At 54.3% G+C, this 20,368-nt stretch overlaps 2 protein-coding genes across 2 annotated transcripts in view; one reads left to right on the top strand and one right to left on the bottom strand.

Annotated features, from left to right (window-relative positions):
- The first annotated feature begins 1,102 nt into the window (after window positions 1-1,102).
- Window positions 1,103-6,604, top strand: SLC16A3 (solute carrier family 16 member 3). Its single transcript, XM_038742923.1, has 5 exons — window positions 1,103-1,189; window positions 1,281-1,526; window positions 2,678-2,821; window positions 3,430-4,200; window positions 6,294-6,604. Exons 1-5 carry the CDS (start codon window positions 1,162-1,164, stop codon window positions 6,578-6,580), a joined length of 1,476 nt encoding a protein of 491 aa, XP_038598851.1. The 5' UTR covers window positions 1,103-1,161; the 3' UTR covers window positions 6,581-6,604.
- Window positions 6,605-6,943: 339 nt separating this feature from the next.
- Window positions 6,944-20,368, bottom strand: part of CSNK1D (casein kinase 1 delta) — a 46,003-nt gene continuing 32,578 nt past the window's right edge. Inside the window, exon 9 of the mRNA XM_038742924.1 lies at window positions 6,944-7,036. Coding sequence (XP_038598852.1) covers window positions 6,959-7,036 — 78 coding nt within the window. The 3' untranslated portion in view covers window positions 6,944-6,958. The remainder of the gene's footprint in view (window positions 7,037-20,368) is intronic.

Below are 20,368 nucleotides of genomic sequence, written 5' to 3' on the forward strand. Positions count from 1 at the left end.
ATTTGTTAAGCGCTTACTATGTGCAGAGCACTGTTCTAAGCGCTGGGAGGAGATACAAGGTGATCAAGTTGTCCCACGTGGGGCTCACAGTCATAATCCCCATTTTACAGATGAGGGAACTGAGGCCCAGAGAAGTGAAGTGACTTGCCCAAGGTCACACAGCAGACATGTGGCGGAGCCGGGGTTCGAACCCATGACCTCTGCCTCCAAAGCCCGGGCTCTTTCCCACTGAGCCATGCTGCTTCTCTAATAAATGCCATTACTATTATTATTATTATATGAGCCAAGTGGGTTGGACACAGTCCCTATTATTATTATTATTATTATTATTATTATTATACGAGCCAAGTGGGTTGGACACGGTCCCTATTATTATTATTATTATTATTATTATTATACGAGCCAAGTGGGTTGGACACAGTCCCTATTATTATTATTATTATTATACTATTATACGAGCCAAGTGGGTTGGACACAGTCCCCGTCCCGCATGGGGCTCACAATCTTCATCCCCATTTTTACAGATGAGGTAACCGAGGCCCAGAGGAGTGACCTCCCCAAGGCCACCCGGCCGACAGGTGACGGAGCTGGGATTAGAACCCGCGACCTTCCGACTCCCGGGCCTGGCCTCTGTCCGCTCCTCCGGGCCGCTTCCCCACTTTACCAGTGGGAACAGGGAGCCCACCCCCGTTTTACAGAGGAAGCGAAATGACTCTCCCAAGGTCACCGAGCTCTTCTGGCCCGACCCCGGGCGGCGGGGGGAAGCGGTTTCCCCATCCCGGTTCCGGGGGCCGAACGGAAATGAAGCGGGCCGGGCCGTTGAGGCCGGAACCGGCTCGGTTCTCGACGAAAACAGATGCGGGTTTCTCTCGGCCTCTTTTAAGAGGGGCCGGGCTCACTGGCGTGGACCCAGCCGACAGCTGGCGGGGGCGGCAGCAACAGTCGTAGTAACAGGCGCGGTAATAACAGCCGGAGCGGCACGCCGATCGGGTCGGACACGGTCCCCGTCCCTCCCAGTCTCGCTCCCCGTTTTGCGGACGAGCTGGCTGAGGCACAGAGAAGGGACGTGACACGCCCAAGGTCGCGCGGCAGACACACGGCGGAGCCGGGATTAGATGAAGCTGCCTGAGAAGGCCTCGGTTTCACCCGCCGGAAAATGGGATGAGCTTCACGGCTCCCGCCAAGCCGGGTAAAGGGCGGTGACACCGCGAGGCGAACCCGAACCCGCGGTTCTCCGCGGCCCGGGCCCGCAGCCGACGGCCGCGTTTCCTCTTCCGCAGGGAGCGACGGAGCGGGGCTCGGGATGGGAGCGGTGGTGCTGGACGACGGCCCCTCCGGGGTCAAGGCCCCCGACGGGGGCTGGGGCTGGGCCATCCTCTTCGGCTGCTTCATCATCACGGGCTTCTCCTACGCCTTTCCCAAGGCCGTCAGCGTCTTCTTCAAGGAGCTGATCCGTGAGTTCGGCATCGGCTACAGCGACACGGCCTGGATCTCCTCCATCCTGCTGGCCATGCTCTATGGGACAGGTGAGGGGCGAGGGAGCGGCATATCTGTTGCCCACCTGTACTTCCCGAGCGCTCAGTACAGTGCTTTTAGACTGGGAGCCCACTGTTGGGTAGGGAGCGTCTCTATATGTTGCCAATTTGTACTTCCCAAGCGCTCAGCACAGTGCTCTGCACACGGTAAGCGCTCAATAAATACGATTGATGATGCTCCGCACACAGTAAGCGCTCGATAAAGACGACCGAATGAACGGATGAGCAGAAGCAGCTGCAGAGAAGGGAGGGATCCCCCGGCCGCGGCGGGTTCCGACTGGATTCAATCGGTCGGTCGGTGGTACTGACCGAGCGCTTCCCGTGTGCCGAACACTGTACTAAGCGCTTGCGAGAGGACGGTACGTCGGAGAGGGTAGGCTTAATCCTCGTCCCACAGGAGCTTTGCCGTCTACTGTTAGCCGAGTACTGCGCTAAGCGCTTCGGAGAGTCCGACAGAGTTAATAACCACGATCCCTGCCCGCAAGGAGCTTACGGTAGAGATTCGACCCCATCGTCGTCGTCACCACCGGCGTTTACTGAGCGCTCGTCGCGGGCAGACCGCTGTACTGAGCGCTCGGGAGAGTCCGAGTTCCCCACCCGCGACGAGCTGCCGGCCTAGGCCCCGTGACGGGAGTGGATCAGATCCCTCCTAAAGTCCAGGCTGGCCGGCTGGACTCCCTCTGGGCCTCAGTCTCCCTCTCTGGGAAACGGGCTCAAGCCCCGCCTCGGCCAGGGAGGCCTGATGGGGTCGATGATGATAATAATGACGGTATTTGTTAAGCGCTTACTATGTGCAAAGCCCTGTTCTAAGCGCCGGGGAGGGTACAAGGTGATCAGGTGGTCCCACGGGGGGCTCCCAGTCGTCATCCCCATTTCACAGAAGAGGTAACCGAGGCCCAGAGAAGTGAAGTGACTTGCCCAAAGCCACAAGGGATTTGTACCCCCGGCCTCCCGACTCCCAAGCCCGGGCTCTTCCCATCGAGCCACGCTGCTTCCCGTCCGTCGCGTCGATCCGCCCGCGGGCCTAGCGACGCCCAAGCGGAGCCGGCGTGGCGGCGGCCGGGAAGAGGCGGGGAGGGGGCCGCGGCGGGCCGGGGGGGGGTCCGGCGCGGGGCTCCAGGGGTGAGGTGGTCCGCCCGCAGGTCCCCTGTGCAGCGTGTGCGTGAACCGGTTTGGGTGCCGGCCCGTCATGCTGGTGGGCGGCCTGCTCGCCTCGCTGGGGATGGTGTCCGCTTCCTTCTGTACCAGCATCCTCCAGATCTACCTCACCGCCGGCGTCGTCACTGGTGAGCGGGGCCGGGGGCGGCCCGGGGCGGATTTGGGGGGCCGGGGTGGGGGCGAAATGGGGCTCGGGCGCTGGCTGGGGGGCGAGCCCCCGACCCACGCTACGCCGCGCAACTCGAGCGCGGCAGACTGGGCCCAGGGACTCAGTCGGTGGTATTTATTGAGCGCCTACGCAGAGCACCTGGGAGAGTCCGGTATCACCGAACCAGCGTGTTAAGCGATTACTATGTGCCAAGCGCTCTCCTCTGCCTGGTTTCCAGACCTCGAGCCCGTTGTTGGGTAGGGACCGTCCCTATCAATACGCCGACTTGTATTTCCTCCTCCCCCTTTTCGACTGTGAGCCCACTGTTGGGTAGGGACTGTCTCTAGATGTTCCCAAGCGCTTAGTACAGTGCTCTGCACACAGTAAGCGCTCGATAAATGCGAGTGATGATGATGATGATGGTATTTCCCAGGCGCCCAGTCCAGTGCTCTGCTCACGGTAAGCGCTCGATAAATACGACCGAATGAATGAGGTGGCCGAGGCCCAGAGAGGTGAAGTGTCCGGCCCGGGGTCGCGGGGCGAGGCGGGATCGGAACCCGGGTCCCACGGCCGAGTCTTCCCTTCCAGGTCTGGGCCTGGCGCTCAACTTCCAGCCCTCGCTGATCATGCTCAACCGCTACTTCGACAAGAGACGGCCTATGGCCAACGGGCTCTCGGCGGCCGGCAGCCCCGTGTTCCTCTGCGCCCTGTCCCCGCTGGGGCAGATCCTGCAGGACCTGTACGGCTGGCGGGGGGGCTTCCTCATCCTGGGGGGGCTGCTCCTCAACTGCTGCGTCTGCGGGGCCCTCATGAGGCCCCTGGAGCCCCCCAAGGCGGCCGGGGCCCCGGCGGAGGCGGCCAAGCCCAAGAAGGGCCCCAAGAAGCTCCTGGACTTCAGCGTGTTCAGGGACCGCGGCTTTTTGATCTACACCGTGGCGGCCTCCATCATGGTGCTGGGGCTCTTCGTGCCCCCCGTGTTCGTGGTCAGCTACGCCAAGGACATGGGGGTGCCGGACACCAAGGCCGCCTTCCTGCTGACCATCCTGGGCTTCATCGACATCTTCGCCCGGCCCCTCTGCGGGTTCGTGGCCGGCCTCAAGTGGGTCCGCCCGCGCTGCGTCTACCTCTTCAGCTTCTCCATGGTCTTCAACGGCATCACCGACCTGGTGGGCTCCATGGCCGCCTCCTACGGCGGCCTGGTGGCCTTCTGCATCTTCTTCGGCATCTCCTACGGCATGGTGGGGGCCCTGCAGTTCGAGGTGCTCATGGCCATCGTGGGCACCCAGAAGTTCTCCAGCGCCATCGGCCTCGTGCTGCTGATGGAGGCCATGGCGGTGCTCATCGGCCCGCCGTCCGGAGGTGAGCGCCCGCCCCGTCCCCTCCGCTTCCCGGGGTCCGCCCGGAGCCGGCCCGAGTCCCCGGAGGTCGGCGGTGGCCCGCGGGAAGCGGGCCCGGCTGGAGCGACGGGAACGGTTGTCCTGAGCGCGCCCGCGGCCGACGATTCCCATCGCTTCCGACCGTCCCGCCCACGCCGGACGGCCTCCCGTCTGGGCCTCGGCCACTCTCTCCGCGGGAGCTCTCAGAGTGGAGGCCGGGGCGAGGGGAGGGAGAACCTCCGGCCGCCGCTGCGTGCGAACGTAGTTGGATCTTGTCGGGTGTTTTCCCGAGCGTTCAGCTCGGCGTGATGGATGCCCGGTATATGCCGCCATTCCCCGAGGCTGGGCGACCTTGGCCAAAGTCCTGTCACCGTTCTGGGGCCTTGGGACTCCAGGCTAGTCGCCAACGCTTGCGCTTTGCCATCCCCGACAGAGGAGCGGAAACCGGCTCGTTCTGCCTTGGTTTCCCTTTTTTTTAAAAAAAGTGGTATGTGTTAAGCGCTTACTCTGTGTCAAGCGCTGGGGTAGATCCAGGTTGGACCCGGCCCCTGTTTCGCGTGGGGCTCACTGTCTTCATCCCCGTTTTACAGAGGAGGGTAACCGAGGCCCAGGGAAGTGAAGCGGCTTGGCCGAGGTCACACGGCAAAGCGACGGAGACGGGATTAGAATCAGGGTCCTTCTGACTCCCGGGCCTGGGCTCTAACCACTAGGCCATGCTGCTTTTCTCTCTCTGTGTGTGTGTGTGTGTGTGTGTGTGTGTGTGTGTGTGTATGTATGTGCATGTATGTGGTGTGTGTGTGTGACCAGCCCTGAATCTAAATGAGGATGATAATAATGGTATTCGTTAAGCGCTTACTATGTGCCAAGCACTATTCTAAGTGCTGGGGTAGTAATAATAATAATATTTATTAAGCACTTACTATGTGCAAAGCACTGTTGTAAGCACTGGGCAGGTTACAAGGTGATCAGGTTGTCCCATGGGGGCTCACAGTCTTAATCCCCATTTTACAGATGAGGTAACTGAGGCCCAGAGAAGTTAAGTGGAAAGGGCACGGGCTTTGGAGTCAGAGGTCATGGGTTCAAATCCCGGCTCCACCAGTTGTCAGCTGTGTGACTTTGGGCAAGTCACTTCATTTCTCTGGGCCTCAGTTACCTCATCTGTAAAATGGGGATTAAGATTGTGAGCCCCGCGTGGGACAACCCGATCACCTTGTATCCCCCCAGCGCTTAGAACAGTGCTTTGCACATAGTAAGCGCTTAACAAATGTCATCATCATCATCAAGTGACTCGCCCAGCTGACAAGTGGCGGAGCCGGGATTAGAACCCACGACCTCTGACTCCCAAACCTGGGCTTTTTTCCAGTGAGCCAAGCCATGGACCAGGCGTGGTGGTTGATGTGGGGGGGTTCACTAGGACCAATAACGACAACAACCGTGGGAGGTTTTCAGTGCATACTCTGTGCCGAGCACTGTGCTGAGCGCTTGGGCGGGTGCCAGGCAATCCGATAATCCCCGTCTCACGTGGGACTCACAGTCTAAGGGGGAAGGGAGAACAGGTATTGTACGGATGAGGAAACGGAGGGCCAGAAAAGCGAAGGGTTTTCCCCAAATTCACGGAGCAGGTAAGCGGCGGAGCCCGGGATTAGGACCCCGGGCTCGGGACTCCCAAACCCGGGCTCTTTCTACACGGACGTGTTGCTTCTCCCAACAAGGATTTTCTCTCCTCCCACCCTCTTCCTCCCCGCTTTCCCAGACAGGCCCCTGGGCCCAGATGGGATCGAGTGGGATGGGGAAGGCTCTGGCCGGGCCTTCCCAAGCGATCTTCCCGAACCTCCTTCCGTGGGTCTTCTTCGAGGCTATAAATTGGCGTCAGAAAGGAGGCGTCGGGCGTTTCCCAGTCAAGGCTGGTGCTAAAATAGGCTAATGGCTTGTCAGTTTTCCTTCAAAAAGCACCTCAGCGGCAGAGGCGGCCCGTGACAGAACAGGGTTTGGCTGGGGGGGATCCTCCCTCTGGGTCTCGTTTCTTCGCGGCTGCCTGTCCCGGGGATCTGAGCCGGGCCTCTCGTCCCTCCCCAGGCAAGCTTCTGGACGCGACTCACGTCTACATGTACGTGTTCATCCTGGCCGGAGTCGAGGTGGTCACTTCCGCCCTGGTGCTGGCTCTGGGCAACTTCTTCTGCATCAAGAAGAGGCCGGACAAACCCGAGACCAAGGAGGAGGTGGCGGAGCCGGAGGAGCTGGCCAAGCTGGGGGACAAGTCCCCCGAGGACGTCCGGGTGGGCTCGGTCGAGGTGGAACACTTCTTGAAAGGGGAGCCGGAGAAAAACGGGGAGGCGGTGGCCAACCCCGAGACCTGTGTCTGAGAGGAGGCCCGGGCTGCCGGAACAGTGAGGGCAGCGGGGGGCGGACGGGGGGGCGGGTGGGGGGGCGGGGAAGAGGGACGGAGGGGTCTCGGCGCCGTTATTTATTAGAACTAGGGACTAGCGTAGGGCTGGGACGGCCCGGTTGTCCGGGTTTGCGGGGCGGGGGTGGGTGGGACGGGATTGGGGGGGGAGGGCGCGGATCCGGGTCGGAGAAGCCAAGCCATACGCGTGCAGCCGTGTCGTCGTGTCCGGGAACCGGCCCGTGCGATGGGTTTTTGCGGTTCCGCTCCACGTCGCCGCGCTGACATACCCAGAGTCCCTCACTTTGGAGGAAAAAAGCGGAGATCTGCGCGGCGGGGTGGGGGGGCTTACCTACGTTTACATCCGATGTGGCAACGGCATTTCCCTTCTTAGTTCTCCCGTGACGCGGCTTCCAAGCGCTTCCCTCTCGGTGTCCTGTGTAGAGCGGAAAGGAAAGGACGACGGGGCCCGTCAGGATGGGGTGACTCAGAGGGGCGTCTTTGGCGGAAGCGTCTGGGGGGGAGGGGGACGGTCCTTACGGGGAAGTCTTTGAAACCTCCCGGAATTTGGAAAACGGGTAAATAGAAATAATCGCGGTATTTGTTAAGCGCTTACTGTGTGCCAGGCACTGTACTAAGCGCCGGGGTGGGCACCGGCAAATCGGATTGGAGGCGGTCCTTGTCCCAGGTGGGACCCACGGTCTCAATCCCCGTTCCTCCTCGTCTACACACGTCGGCCTGTGTCGACTGGACCTCTCCACCGAATCCGGGCAGTGTAGTAATAATAATAATAATGATGACAGCATTTATTACGCGCTTACTATGTGCACAGCACTGTTCTAAGCACTGGGGAGGTTACAAGGTGATCGGGTTGTCCCACGGGGGGCTCGCGGTCTTCATCCCCGTTTTACAGATGAGGTAACTGAGGCCCAGAGGAGTGAAGTGACTTGCCCAAAGTCACATAGCTGGCAATCGGCGGAGCCGGGATTTGAACCCCTGGCCTCTGACTCCAAAGGCCGGGCTCTTCCCACTGAGCCACGCCGCTCAGTGGGGCGGGCAGTTTATACCCCCAGCGGGTCCCCGGGAGAGGAAAACGGAACAGTATTAATCGGAACGGAGTCCTGGGAGTCGGGACGGAGGGGAGGACGGGAGGTGCCAGCTTTCCGGTCGCCCCGCGCCATTTTCCCCTAGCTCCTTCTGGCTTGGAGGGGGGCTGGGAGGTTGGAGGAGGAGAAAAGCCGGGCCGCCTCAGGGAAAAGACGGGCGACGATCGATCGAGAGTGGGCTCGAGAGACGGGGGTCTCCCTGCCCCGCTGTAACGCGGCAAGCAATAAAGAGCTGATGCGTCAGATCTGGTTTCTAGCCGTCGGGATCAACTCTCCTCCTCCTCTGGGTCACTCTCTGGTGACTGCGGCCCCTCCTCTGAGCCCTGGGGGCCAACTTGAGTCCCCTTTGCTCTCCCCGCCTTCAAAACCCTTCAAAAAGTCATCATCAATCGTATTTATTGAGCGCTTACTATGTGCAGAGCACTGTACTAAGCGCTTGGGAAGTACAGATTGGCAACATATAGAGACAGTCCCTACCCAACAGTGGGCTCACAGTCTAAAAAGTCCCATCTCCCCTTGTGGGCAGGGAACGCTTCTACCAATTCTGTCGCGTCGTCCTCTCCCGAGCGCTTAATACAGCGCTCGGCATCCAGTAAGCGCTCGGTACACACCACCGATTGATTAATCGATATCCTCCAAGAGGCCTTCCCTGACTAAACCTTAATTTCCCCTCTGCGTCAACTAGGCCCTTGGCTCTTTGATCCTCAAATCCCCTCTCTGTCGCTTATTTGAGCGTCTCTCCCTCCGTAGGCCGCAAACTCGTCGTGGGCGGGGACGGTGTCCGTCTTATTGGACTCTCCCCAGCGCTTAGCCCAGCGTTCCGCGCACGTCGAAGCGCTCCGTAAATACCACCGACCGACTGGTTGATTCCTTCTGGAGATGCGACGTCGGCTTCGGGGCCTGTCGGGGTGATCCCGGCCCGGCCGGAGCGTCCGGTCCCGATCTTCCCGGGGCGTCGGAAGAGCTGCATCTTCCTGCCCCCGCTCCAACGTAATCCTCTGGCCGTAATCCTCGGGGGGACCGGGACCAAACTCGGGGGGGAGAAGGCCGGTGGTATTTATTGAGCGCTCACCCTGCGCGGAGCCCCGGACCGAGCGCTCGAGGAGGACGGTACGACAGAATTGGTAAACGCGTCCCCTGCCCACAAGAAGTCTCCAGTCTAACGCCTGAGGAATGAGCCTAGTCTCGGACTTCATCTTTCCGAGGAAAACAGGCCACGCTCCATAAAGCCCTCTGGGAAGTCGAAAGGGGGGCCGGTGTGGACCACCCGAACCAGAGTCCATTTCCCCTCCGCCCTCCCGCTGGCCGCGTCTGAAGGACGAATGGCCGCAGAATGGGGGAATAATAATAATGATGGTATTTGTTAAGCGCTTACTATGTGCAAAGCCCTGTTCTAAGCGCTGGGGTAGTGCAAGGTGATCAGGTTGTCCCACGGCGGGCTCACGGTCTTCATCCCCATTTTCCAGATGAGGGAACTGAGACCCAGAGAAGTGGACTTGCCCAAAGTCACCCAGCTGACAAGTGGCGGAGCCGGGATTTGAACCCATGACCTCTGACTCCAAAGTCGGGCTCCACTGAGCCACGCTGCTTCTCTTTAGACGGTGAACCCTATGTGGGACAGGGACTGAATCATCCTGTATCTACCCTAGCACTCAGTACAGTCCCTGCCACGTATTAAGTGCTTAACAAATATCTTTTTTTTTTTTTAAAAAGTATACAATTAGAGTTAGTAGATATAATCCCTGCCCTCGAAGAATTTACAGGCCACTGTGAGCAGAACAGTCCTAAGTGCTTGGGAGAGCACGATACAATAATAGTAATCATCATCATCATCATCATCAATCGTATTTATTGAGCGCTTACTATGTGCAGAGCACTGTACTAAGCGCTTGGGAAGTACAAATTGGCAACACATAGAGACAGTCCCTACCCAACAGTGGGCTCACAGTCTAAAAGGGGGAGAATAGTAATAATAATAATGATGGCATTTATTAAGCACTTACTATGTGCAAAGCGCTGTTCTAAGCGCTGGGGAGGTTCCAAGGTGATCAGGTTGTCCTACCCCCCAACCCCCATTTTACAGATGAGGGAACTGAGGCCCAGAGAAGTGAAGTGACTTGCCCGAAGCAGCATGGTTCAGTGGAAAGAGCCAGGGCTTTGGAGTCAGAGGTCATGGGTTCAAATCCCTGCTCCGCCGCTTGTCAGCTGTGTGACTGGGCAAGTCACTTAACTTCTCTGTGCCTCAGTTCCCTCATCTGTAAAATGGGGATTAAAAGTGTGAGCCCCTCGTGGGACAACCTGATCAACTTGTATCCTCCCCAGCGCTTAGAACAGCGCTTTGCACATAGTAAGCGCTTAATAAATGCCATCATTATTATTATTAACTGGCGGAGCCAGGATTTGAACCTATGACCACTGACTCCAAAGCCCGGGCTCTTTCCACTGAGCCACGCTGCTTCTCTAAATAGTAAATACGATTCCTCCCCTCAAAGAGTTTACAGGCTACTGTGTGGACAGCACTGCCCTGAGCGCTTGGGAGAGTTGACCCCTGCTCTCCAGAGATTCACAATCAGGCAGGGAAAGGTGGACAGTCAAATCAATAATAATAATAATAATAATGGCATTTGTTAAGCGCTTACTATGTGCAAAGTACTGTTCTAAGCGCTGGGGAGGATACAAGGTGATGAGGTTGTCCCACATGGGGCTCACAGTCTTCATCCCCATTTGACAGATGAGGTCACTGAGGCCCAGATAATATAATAATAATAATAATAATGGTATTTGTTAAGTGCTTACTATCCTAGGAAGGGTCCGGGACTGAGCCTAAAGGTCGGGATTCAGGGCCCAGAACTGTGGAAAGCCGCTAGTACCGCTAGTAGCTTGTACTTCCCAAGCGCTTAGTACAGTGCTCAGCACACAGTAAGCGCTCAATAAATACGATTGAATGAATGAATGAATGAGGAGCAAATGTGGCGGGGCGAAGGAGAGGATCAGACCGAGGGGCGGAGGCTAAAATATACAGCCTTTATTCTCAGCTGCTGACTTTCCCGCTTGTCCACACCATTCATTCATTCAATCGTATTTATTGAGCGCTTACTGTGTGCAGAGCACTGTACTAAGCGCTTGGGAAGTACAAGTTGGCAACATGGTTCTAGGGCTCACCTGCTTCGGCGGGGAATCAATCCATCGCGGTATTTATTGAGCGCTGATGGCGTGCGGGGCACTGTGCTCGGCAGAGTCGGAAGGCGAGGTGAGGGTCAGCTGTGTGACTTTGGGGAAGTCACTTCACTTCTCTGTGCCTCAGTTCCCTCCTCTGTCAAATGGGGATGAAGACTGTGAGCCCCCCATGGGACAACCTGATCACCTTGTATCCCCCTCCATGCTTAGAACAGTGCTTGGCACATAGTAAGCGCGTAACAAATACCATTATTATTATTATTATAGGGTCACCACGGTTTCGGCCCGCTCCTGATTCTCTTGCAGAAACTGTAGTGCGCTTAGTACAGTACGCTCTGTGCACAGTAAGCGCTCAATAAAGGCGACTGAATAGTGAAAAGCGTTGGGGGGGATGAGGAATTGCGGGGTGGGGGGAGTCTGTGCTTCCGGGCCTTTCTGGAGCTCTGTTTGGGATAGACAAGCGCTTAGTACAGTGCTCTGCACACAGTAAGCGCTCGATAAATATGATTGCATGAAAAAAGCCAGCAGAGAGCGGCGGTTTGGGGATGATGCACGCCGGGAATCGTTTGGGAGGGAATTTTCTGTGGAGAATTCCTGCCCAAATCTGCACGGGGCAAACCTAGGCCCCAAGCTTGCACTTGTTAATTAATTTGTTAATTAACAAATGTGTTAAGCGCTTACTATGTGCAAAGCACTGTTCCAAACGCCGGGGAGGACACAAGGTGATCAGGTCGCCCCACGGGGGGCTCCCAGTCTTCCTCCCCATTTTACCCATGAGGGAACTGAGGCCCAGAGAAGTGAAGTGACTCGCCCACAGTCACACAGCTGACAAGTGGCGGGGCCGGGATTTGAACCCACGACCTCCGACTCCAAAGCCCGGGCTCTTTCCACTGAGCCACGCTGCTTCTCTACAGCACCGGCTACACGTCGGACGGCTACGCCGTTAGGGGTCGAGGGCCGGACTTCGCTGTGGAAGGGAGCCCCTAAATCCCCCCCGTCCTTTCTCGGTGACTTTAAATTTTGCGATCAAGGACGTCTGGCCTTGAAACTCGAAATTCCAACGCCGATGAACCAAATCCCCTTCCCGGATTCGAGACCCCTGGAGGAAATTGGCGTTTTCCTCGAAGGGGGCCGCGGGCCACCGGGAGAGAAGACCACTAGCCACTAGAGGAAGGGAGGCCTGCCCCCCTTGGAATTGGGAATGGGGTGAAATCTACGCAAACGAAGACGCCGGGATACTTGCAAGTGTGTGCCTTGTCGTTTCCCCAAGAGCAGCTTTTTCCATCCGGGGGTGGACGTGTTGACGGGGGGCAAATCCGACCCGCCCGTGCCTAGCTGCGTGCCGCTGCTCCGCGTGTGTCCTCTTCCGCGCGAGCGTTCCACTGTGGATTTGTTACATGCCTTTCTAGCGAAGTGTTGTGTACCCGATGAATAAATATTCTTGCTGTACGCCGACGTGTTGTGTTAAAACCAGCGTTCGACTCCACCGCGTCCACCCAAACGCACCCAAGCAGAACTTGATCTAGGGGATGATGAATAATTATTCTTGCTGTACACCAATGTATTGTGTTAAAACCAGCGTTCGACTCCACAACGTCCACCCAAACGCACACTCGCGCCCGAGCAGAACTTGATCTAGGGGATGATGAATAAGTATTCTTGCTGTACGCCGACGTGTTGTGTTAAAACCAGCTTTCGACTCCACCGCGTCCACCCAAACGCACACTCACACCCGAGCAGAACTTGATCTAGGGGATGATGAATAAGTATTCTTGCTGTACGCCGACGTGTTGTGTTAAAAGCAGCGTTCGACTCCACCGCGTCCACCCAAACGCACACTCGCACCTGAGCAGAACTTGATCTAGGGGATGATGAATAAGTATTCTTGCTGTACACCAAGGTGTTGTGTTAAAACCAGCTTTCGACTCCACAACGTCCACCCAAACGCACACTCGCACCCGAGCAGAGCTTGATCTAGGGGATGATGAATAAATATTCTTGCTGTACACCGATGTGTTGTGTTAAAACCAGCTTTCGACTCCACAACGTCCACCCAAACGCACACTCACGCTCAAGCAGAACTTGATCTAGGGGATGATGAATAAGTATTCTTGCTGTACACCGACGTGTTGTGTTAAAACCAGCTTTCGACTCCACAACGTCCACCCAAATGCACACTCACGCCCGAGCAGAACTTGATCTAGGGGATGATGAATAAGTATTCTTGCTGTACGCCAACGTATTGTGTTAAAACCAGTGTTTGACTTCACAACGTCCACCCAAACGCACACTCGCACCCGAGCAGAACTTGATCTAGGGGATGATGAATAAGTATTCTTGCTGTACACCGACGTGTTGTGTTAAAACCAGCTTTCGACTCCACAACGTCCACCCAAACGCACACTCGCACCCGAGCAGAGCTTGATCTAGGGGATGATGAATAAATATTCTTGCTGTACACCGATGTGTTGTGTTAAAACCAGCTTTCGACTCCACAACGTCCACCCAAATGCACACTCACACTCAAGCAGAACTTGATCTAGGGGATGATGAATAAGTATTCTTGCTGTACACCGACGTGTTGTGTTAAAACCAGCTTTCGACTCCACAACGTCCACCCAAACGCACACTCGCACCCGAGCAGAACTTGATCTAGGGGATGATGAATAAATATTCTTGCTGTACGCCAACGTATTGTGTTAAAACCAGTGTTCGACTTCACAACGTCCACCCAAACGCACACTCGCACCTGAGCAGAACTTGATCTAGGGGATGATGAATAAATATTCTTGCTGTACACCGACGTGTTGTGTTAAAACCAGCTTTCGACTCCACAACGTCCACCTAAATGCACACTCACACCCGAGCAGAACTTGATCTAGGGGATAAGTATTCTTGCTGTACGCCGACATGTTGTGTTAAAACCAGCATTCGGCTCCACTGCGTCCACCCAAACGCACACTCGCGCCCAAGCAGAACTTGATCTAGGGGATGATGAATAAATATTCTTTCTGTACACCGACGTGTTGTGTTAAAACCAGCTTTCGACTCCACAACGTCCACCCAAACGCACACTCACACCCGAGCAGAACTTGATCTAGGGGATGATGAATAAATATTCTTGCTGTACACCAACGTGTTGTGTTAAAACCAGCATTCGACTCCACCGCGTCCACCCAAACGCACACTCGCACCCGAGCAGAACTTGATCTAGGGGATGATGAATAAATATTCTTGCTGTATGCCAATGTGTTGTGTTAAAACCAGTGTTCGACTCCACCGCGTCCACCCAAACATAGACTGTATATGTATATATGTATATGTATATATGCACATACATATATGTACCTATATGTATATAGGTATATATATTTACCTGTATATATTTGTACATATTTGTTACTCTATTTATTTATTTTACTTGTACATATCTATTCTATTTATTTTATTTTGTTAGTATGTTTGGTTTTGTTCTCTGTCTCCCCCTTTTAGACTGTGAGCCCACTGTTGGGTAGGGACTGTCTCTAGATGTTGCCAACCTGGACTTCCCAAGCGCTTAGTACAGTGCTCTGCACACAGTAAGCGCTCAATAAATACGATTGATGATGATGATGATGATGATGATGATACACTCACACCCGAGCAGAACTTGGACGAAGAGAGCCGAGGGGTAGGGAGGATTTGATTTCACCATGTGGTTTCATGGAGGCCGGGGCGGGAATTGTGAGCCGTGTTGGGATCTTTCGTCTTTTCCAAGGATACCTCTGGGTGATGGGAGGACCCGGTCCCCCCAGAGATGATCCGCGGGGGGCTCCCCACGGCAGCGATGGGCCGGCTCCGATGAGCGGCCACCCTATCCCGATGCCGGCCCCCCAATGCTCGCCCGCTTCACTAGCCCATTCTCAATCCGCAGGCCAGCTCCGGGGAAGGACTTTTTCATTCATTCAATCGTATTTATTGAGCGCTTACCGTGTGCAGAGCACTGTACTAAGCACTTGGGAAGTACCAATCGGCAACGTATAGAGACGGTCCCTACTCAACAACGGGGAAAGACTTTGGGAAAATCCAGACACGACCAACTTGTACTTCCCAAGCGCTTCGAGTACTTCCCAGGGGAACAACCTGATCACCTTGTGACCTCCCCAGCGCTTAGAACAGTGATTGGCGCGTAGTAAATGCTTAATAAATGCCATCATTATTATTAGTAGTATACTTTGGGCAAGTCACTTAACTTCTCCGGGCCTCAGTTCCCTCATCTGGAAAATGGGGATTAAGACTGTGAGCCCCCAGTGGGACAACCTGATCACCTTGTATCCTCCCAAGCGCTTAGGACAGTGCATTGCACATAGTAAGGGCTTAACAAATGCCATTATTATTATTATTATTATTATTATTATTATTAGCCGCCGGCTACTTGGCCTGGTGGTTGTTTGGCGCCCCCGCGCGGCCGTTTGCAGAAGTGCAGCGGGAGGTAAACAGTTGGAAATAGGCAATTTTGGAGCTTTTTTCTTTACAAATAAAAATGCTATTTGCTAATCGCCTAGAGAAGCAGCGTGGCTCAGTGGAAAGAGCCCGGGCTTTGGAGTCAGAGGTCATGGGTTCGAGTCCCAGCTCCGCCACATGTCTGCTGTGTGACCTTGGGCAAGTCACTTAACTTCTCGGAGCCTCAGTTACCTCATCTGTAAAATGGGGATGATGACTGTAAGCCCCACGTGGGACAACCTGATCACCTTGTAGCCCCCCCAGCGCTTAGAACAGTGCTTGGCACATAGTAAGCGCTTAACAAATGCCATCATTATTATTATTATTTCTACGTGCCAAGCACTGTACTAAGCTGTGTGACTCTGGGAAAGTCACTTCACTCCTCTGTGCCTCAGTGACTTCATCTGGAAAATGGGGATGAAGACTGTGAGCCCCCCGTGGGACCACCTGATCACCTTGTTAACCTCCCCAGCGCTTAGAACAGTGCTTTGCACATAGTAAGCACTTAATAAATGTCATTATTATTAATAATAAGGGCTGGGGTAGACAGAAAATAATTAGGTTGGTCACAGTCCCTGACCCATCTGAGGCTCGCAGTGTTAATCCACATGAGGCACGGAGGAGTTTAATGCATTTGTTCAATCGTATTTATTGAGCGCTTACTGTGTGCCGAGCACTGTACTAAGCGCTTGGGAAGGACAAGTCGGCAACATAAAGAGACGGTCCCTACCCAACAACGGGCTCACATTTGAAAAGCAGCTTGGCCTAAGAATAATTAATAATAAAAATGATAATGATGGTATTTGGGAGCGCTTACTATGTGCCGAGCACTGTACTAAGCGCTTGGGAAGGACAAGTCGGCAACATAAAGAGACGATCCCTACCCAACAACGGGCTCACATTTGAGAAGCAGCTTGGCATAATAATAATAACAATAATAATAATAATAATAATAATAATGATAATGATGGTCTTTGTGAGCGCTTACTATGTGCGGAGCACTGTACTAAGCGCTTGGGAAGGACAAGTCAGCAACATAAAGAGACGGTCCCTACCCAACAACGGGCTCACATTTGAGAAGCAGCTTGGCATAATAATAATAATAATAATAATAATAATAATGATGATGGTCTTTGTGAGTGCTTACAATGTGCCGAGCACTGTACTAAGCGCTTGGGAAGGACAAGTCGGCAACATAAAGAGACGGTCCCTACCCAACAACAGGCTCACATTTGAGAAGCAGCTTGGCCTAATAATAATGATAATAATAATAATAATGGTATTTGTGAGCGCTTACTATGTTCCAAGCACTGTTCTAAGCACCGGGGTAGATACAAAATGATCAGGTTGTCCCACGGGGAGCTCACAGTCTTCATCCCCATTTTCCAGATGAGGTCACTGAGGCCCAGAGAAGTCAAGTGACTTGTCCACAGTCACACAGCTGATCAGTGGTGGAGCAGGGATTAGAACCCACGACCTCTGACTCCAGATAGAGTCCAGGCCTAGGAGTCGAAATGTCATAGGTTCTAATCCCGGCTCGGCCCCTTGTCTGCTGTGTGGCCTAGGGCACGTCGCTTCACTTCTCTGTGCCTCAGTTTCCTCATCTGTAAAATGGGGATGAAGTCTGTGAGCCCCATGTGGGACGGGGACTGTATTCAATCCGATTAACTTGTATCTACCCTAGTGCTTAGCACATAGCAAGCGTTTAACAAATACTATATAAAAAAAAGTGACTCACCCAAGGTCACACAGCAGACAAGTGGAAGAGCCGCGATTAATAATAATAATAATGATAGCATTTATTAAGCACGTACTATGTGCAAAGCACTGTTCTAAGCTCTAGGGAGGTTAACAAGGTGATCAGGTTGTCCCACGGGGGGCTCACGGTCTTCATCCCCATTTTCCAGATGAGGGAACTGAGGGCCCAAAGTCACACAGCTGATAAGTGGTAGAGCCGGGATTTGAACCCGTGACCTCTGACTCCAGAGCCCGGGCTCTTTCCACTGAGCCACACTGCTCTTTCCATACATCTGGTTTCCATACATCTATGTTGCCAATTTGTACTTCCCAAGCGCTTAGTACAGTGCTCTGCACACAGTAAGCGCTCAATAAATACGATTGATGATGATCTGGTTTTAGACTGTGAGCCCACTGTCGGGTAGGCACTGTCTATATGTTGCCAATTTGTACTTCTCAAGCGCTTAGTACAGTACTCTGCACATAGTAAGCGCTCAATAAATACGATTGATGATGATTTAGCTCCTTTTTCGGCCACTATCTGAGGGAGGGATGCCTCGATCTCCTGGGTCCTGAGGATGTAAGAGACCCCACTAAAATCACGTCGCCTCCAGGAAGCCGTCTAATCCATCAATAATATCTGCCGAGCTACGCGTTTGGGGAAAATCAATGCAATTGTTGGCCGACGTGATCAATCTTCCCCAACTGATCAGAAGACTTGGGTTCTAATCCCTCCTCTCCCGTCTGCGGCGTGAACTTGGACAAGTCACTTCACTTCCATCTGCCTCAGTTCCTTCATCTGCAAAATGAGGGTTATATGTTGCCAACTTGTACTTCCCAAGCGCTTAGTACAGTGCTCTGCACTCAGTAAGCGCTCAATAAATACGATTGAACGAATGAATGAATGATGCCCGTTCTCCATAATAATCGTTATTAGTTTTACCAAGCCTCCTGCTTGAATGTGGGCGGTCTATGCTTCGGATAATAATGATGGCATTTATTAAGTGCTTACTATGAGCCGAGCACTGTTCTAAGCGCCGGGGAGGTGACGAGGTGATCAGGTTGGCCCACGGGGGGCTCACGGTCTTCATCCCCATTTTCCAGATGAGGTCACTGAGGCCCAGGGAAGTTGTGACTTGCCCAAAGTAACACCCAGCTGACAATTGCTGGAGCCTGGATTTGAACCCATGACCTCTGACTCCAAAGCCCGGGCTCTTTCCGCCGAGCCACGCTGCTTCTCTCAACGGCAGCGCTGTCCGGAGAAGAGACCCCACGGAGGGTTTGGTGGCTCGGTGGAAAAAGCCCGGGCTTTGGAGTCCGAGGTCATGGGTTCAAATCCCGGCTCTGCCAGTTGCCAACTGTGTGACTTTGGGCAAGTCATTTCACTGCTCTGGGCCTCAGTTCCCTCGTCTGGAAAATGGGGATGAAGACTGTGAGCCCCCCGTGGGACAACCTGATCACCTCGTAACCTCCCCAGAGCTTAGAACAGTGCTTTGCACACAGTAAGCGCTTAATAAATGCTATTATTATTATTATTATTAATGAGACGTCGACAGAGCTAAGTTCCGGGGGTCCGCTCTGGAACAAGGCGGCCAGATGATTGACAAGCAGAATGTCCAGTCCGTCCGACGGCCTATTTTCCAAATCCTTTCCCGTCACCCGGCTACCGAGGCGATCTTCCAAACCATTTCCACTCCCTCCCGCGCACACCCTCCCGACCGCCCCCCGTGATGTCAACGTCCCCGCAAGACCTCCCGGAAACTAACGATGGCATTTATTAAGTGCTCACTATGTGCACAGCACTGTTCTAAGCGCTGGGGAGGTTACCAGATGATCGGGTTGTCCCACTGGGGGCTCACGGTCTTCACCCCCGTTTTCCAGATGAGGTCACTGAGGCCTAGAGAAGTGACTTACCCAAAGTCACCCAGCTGACAATCGGCGGAACGGGGGTTTGAACTCATGACTTCTGACTCCAAATAATAAAATAATAATAATAATAATAATAATAATAATAATAATGGCATTTGTTAAGCGCTTACTATGTGCAAAGAACAAGCCCGGGCTCTTTCCACTGAGCCACGCTCCTTCTCTGTAATTCCGTAACAGGTAGACCACGACGGGCTCCTCACCGTCGCCTTACGCTCCGGTCGGTCGCCTCGATCCCACTCGGACGGCGGAGCGGCAAGCTGGTATGGAAAACCGAAGCCTTTCCCGACCCCCCACTTTCCTCATCAAACTGCCACAACCACCCACGAACTTCGCCGTCACCCGCCCGGGTGGATCCGGCCAAGATTCCCCACCAAAGGGACGGGCCACGGGAAATGTCCCGGCATCCCATCCGCCCGGTCTGTCCGCCGACAACTCTCCGATCGCCGCAAACTCGGGCGAGGCGGGTGAACGGGATTGTGTGTCCGCGCCCTGACCCCTGGAAAGAACAATAGCGGCCCTAATAGGTGGTTACTATGTGCCACGCAACTTGCTAAGCGCCGGGGTACACACAAAAGTCACAGTCCCTGTCCCACACGGGGCTCACCAAGAGGGCAGTTATATTAACCCCATTTTGCAGATGAGGAAACCGAGGTCCGGCAACATTAAGTCCGAGGTCACCCGGTAGGGTTGTGGCGGAGCCGGGATTAGAAGCCAGATAATAATAATAATGATGATGGCATTTATTAAGCACTTACTACTACTACTAATAATGTTGGTATTTGTTAAGCGCTTACTATGTGCAAAGCACTGTTCTAAGCGCTGGGGTAGATACAAGGTGATCAGGTTGTCCCAGGTGGGGCTCCCAGTCTTCATCCCCATTTTACAGATGAGGAAACTGAGGCCCAGAGAAGTGAAGTGACTTGCCCAAAGTCACACAGCTGACAAGTGGCGGAGCCGGGATTCGAACCCACGACCTCTGACTCCAAAGCCCGGGCTCTTTCCACTGAGCCATGTTCTAAGCACTGGGGAGGTTACAAGGTGATCAGGTTGTCCCACGGGGGGCTCACAGTCTTGATCCCCATTTTACAGATGAGGTAATTGAGGCACAGAGGGACTTGCCCAATGTCACACAGCTGACAACTTGCAGAGCTGAGATTTGAACCCATGACCTTTGACTCCAAAGCCCGGGCTCTTTCCACTGAGCCAGGCCTGTGCTTTGTCCACTAGGCCACGGCGCTCCTTGTACGAGAAAGTTCGCCGTTATTATTTTGTGCAACGGGAAGGGAAACATTCACACTCCAACCCTCTCCCCACCTCCATACTGAAAGCCATCGCGG

The sequence above is a fragment of the Tachyglossus aculeatus genome, unplaced genomic scaffold (assembly GCF_015852505.1).
Source record: "Tachyglossus aculeatus isolate mTacAcu1 unplaced genomic scaffold, mTacAcu1.pri scaffold_1_arrow_ctg1, whole genome shotgun sequence".
Classification (NCBI taxonomy): domain Eukaryota; kingdom Metazoa; phylum Chordata; class Mammalia; order Monotremata; family Tachyglossidae; genus Tachyglossus; species Tachyglossus aculeatus.

What these genes read in the sequence shown, in the direction of transcription:
- SLC16A3 (XM_038742923.1), top strand. Translation starts at nt 1,162, where the DNA reads ATGAGCTTCACGGCTCCCGCCAAGCCGG. An exon ending in GGCCATGCTCTATGGGACAG is followed by an intron (nt 1,527 to 2,677) that starts GTGAGGGGCGAG and finishes GTCCGCCCGCAG; the next exon opens with GTCCCCTGTGCAGCGTGTGC. An exon ending in CACCGCCGGCGTCGTCACTG is followed by an intron (nt 2,822 to 3,429) that starts GTGAGCGGGGCC and finishes CTTCCCTTCCAG; the next exon opens with GTCTGGGCCTGGCGCTCAAC.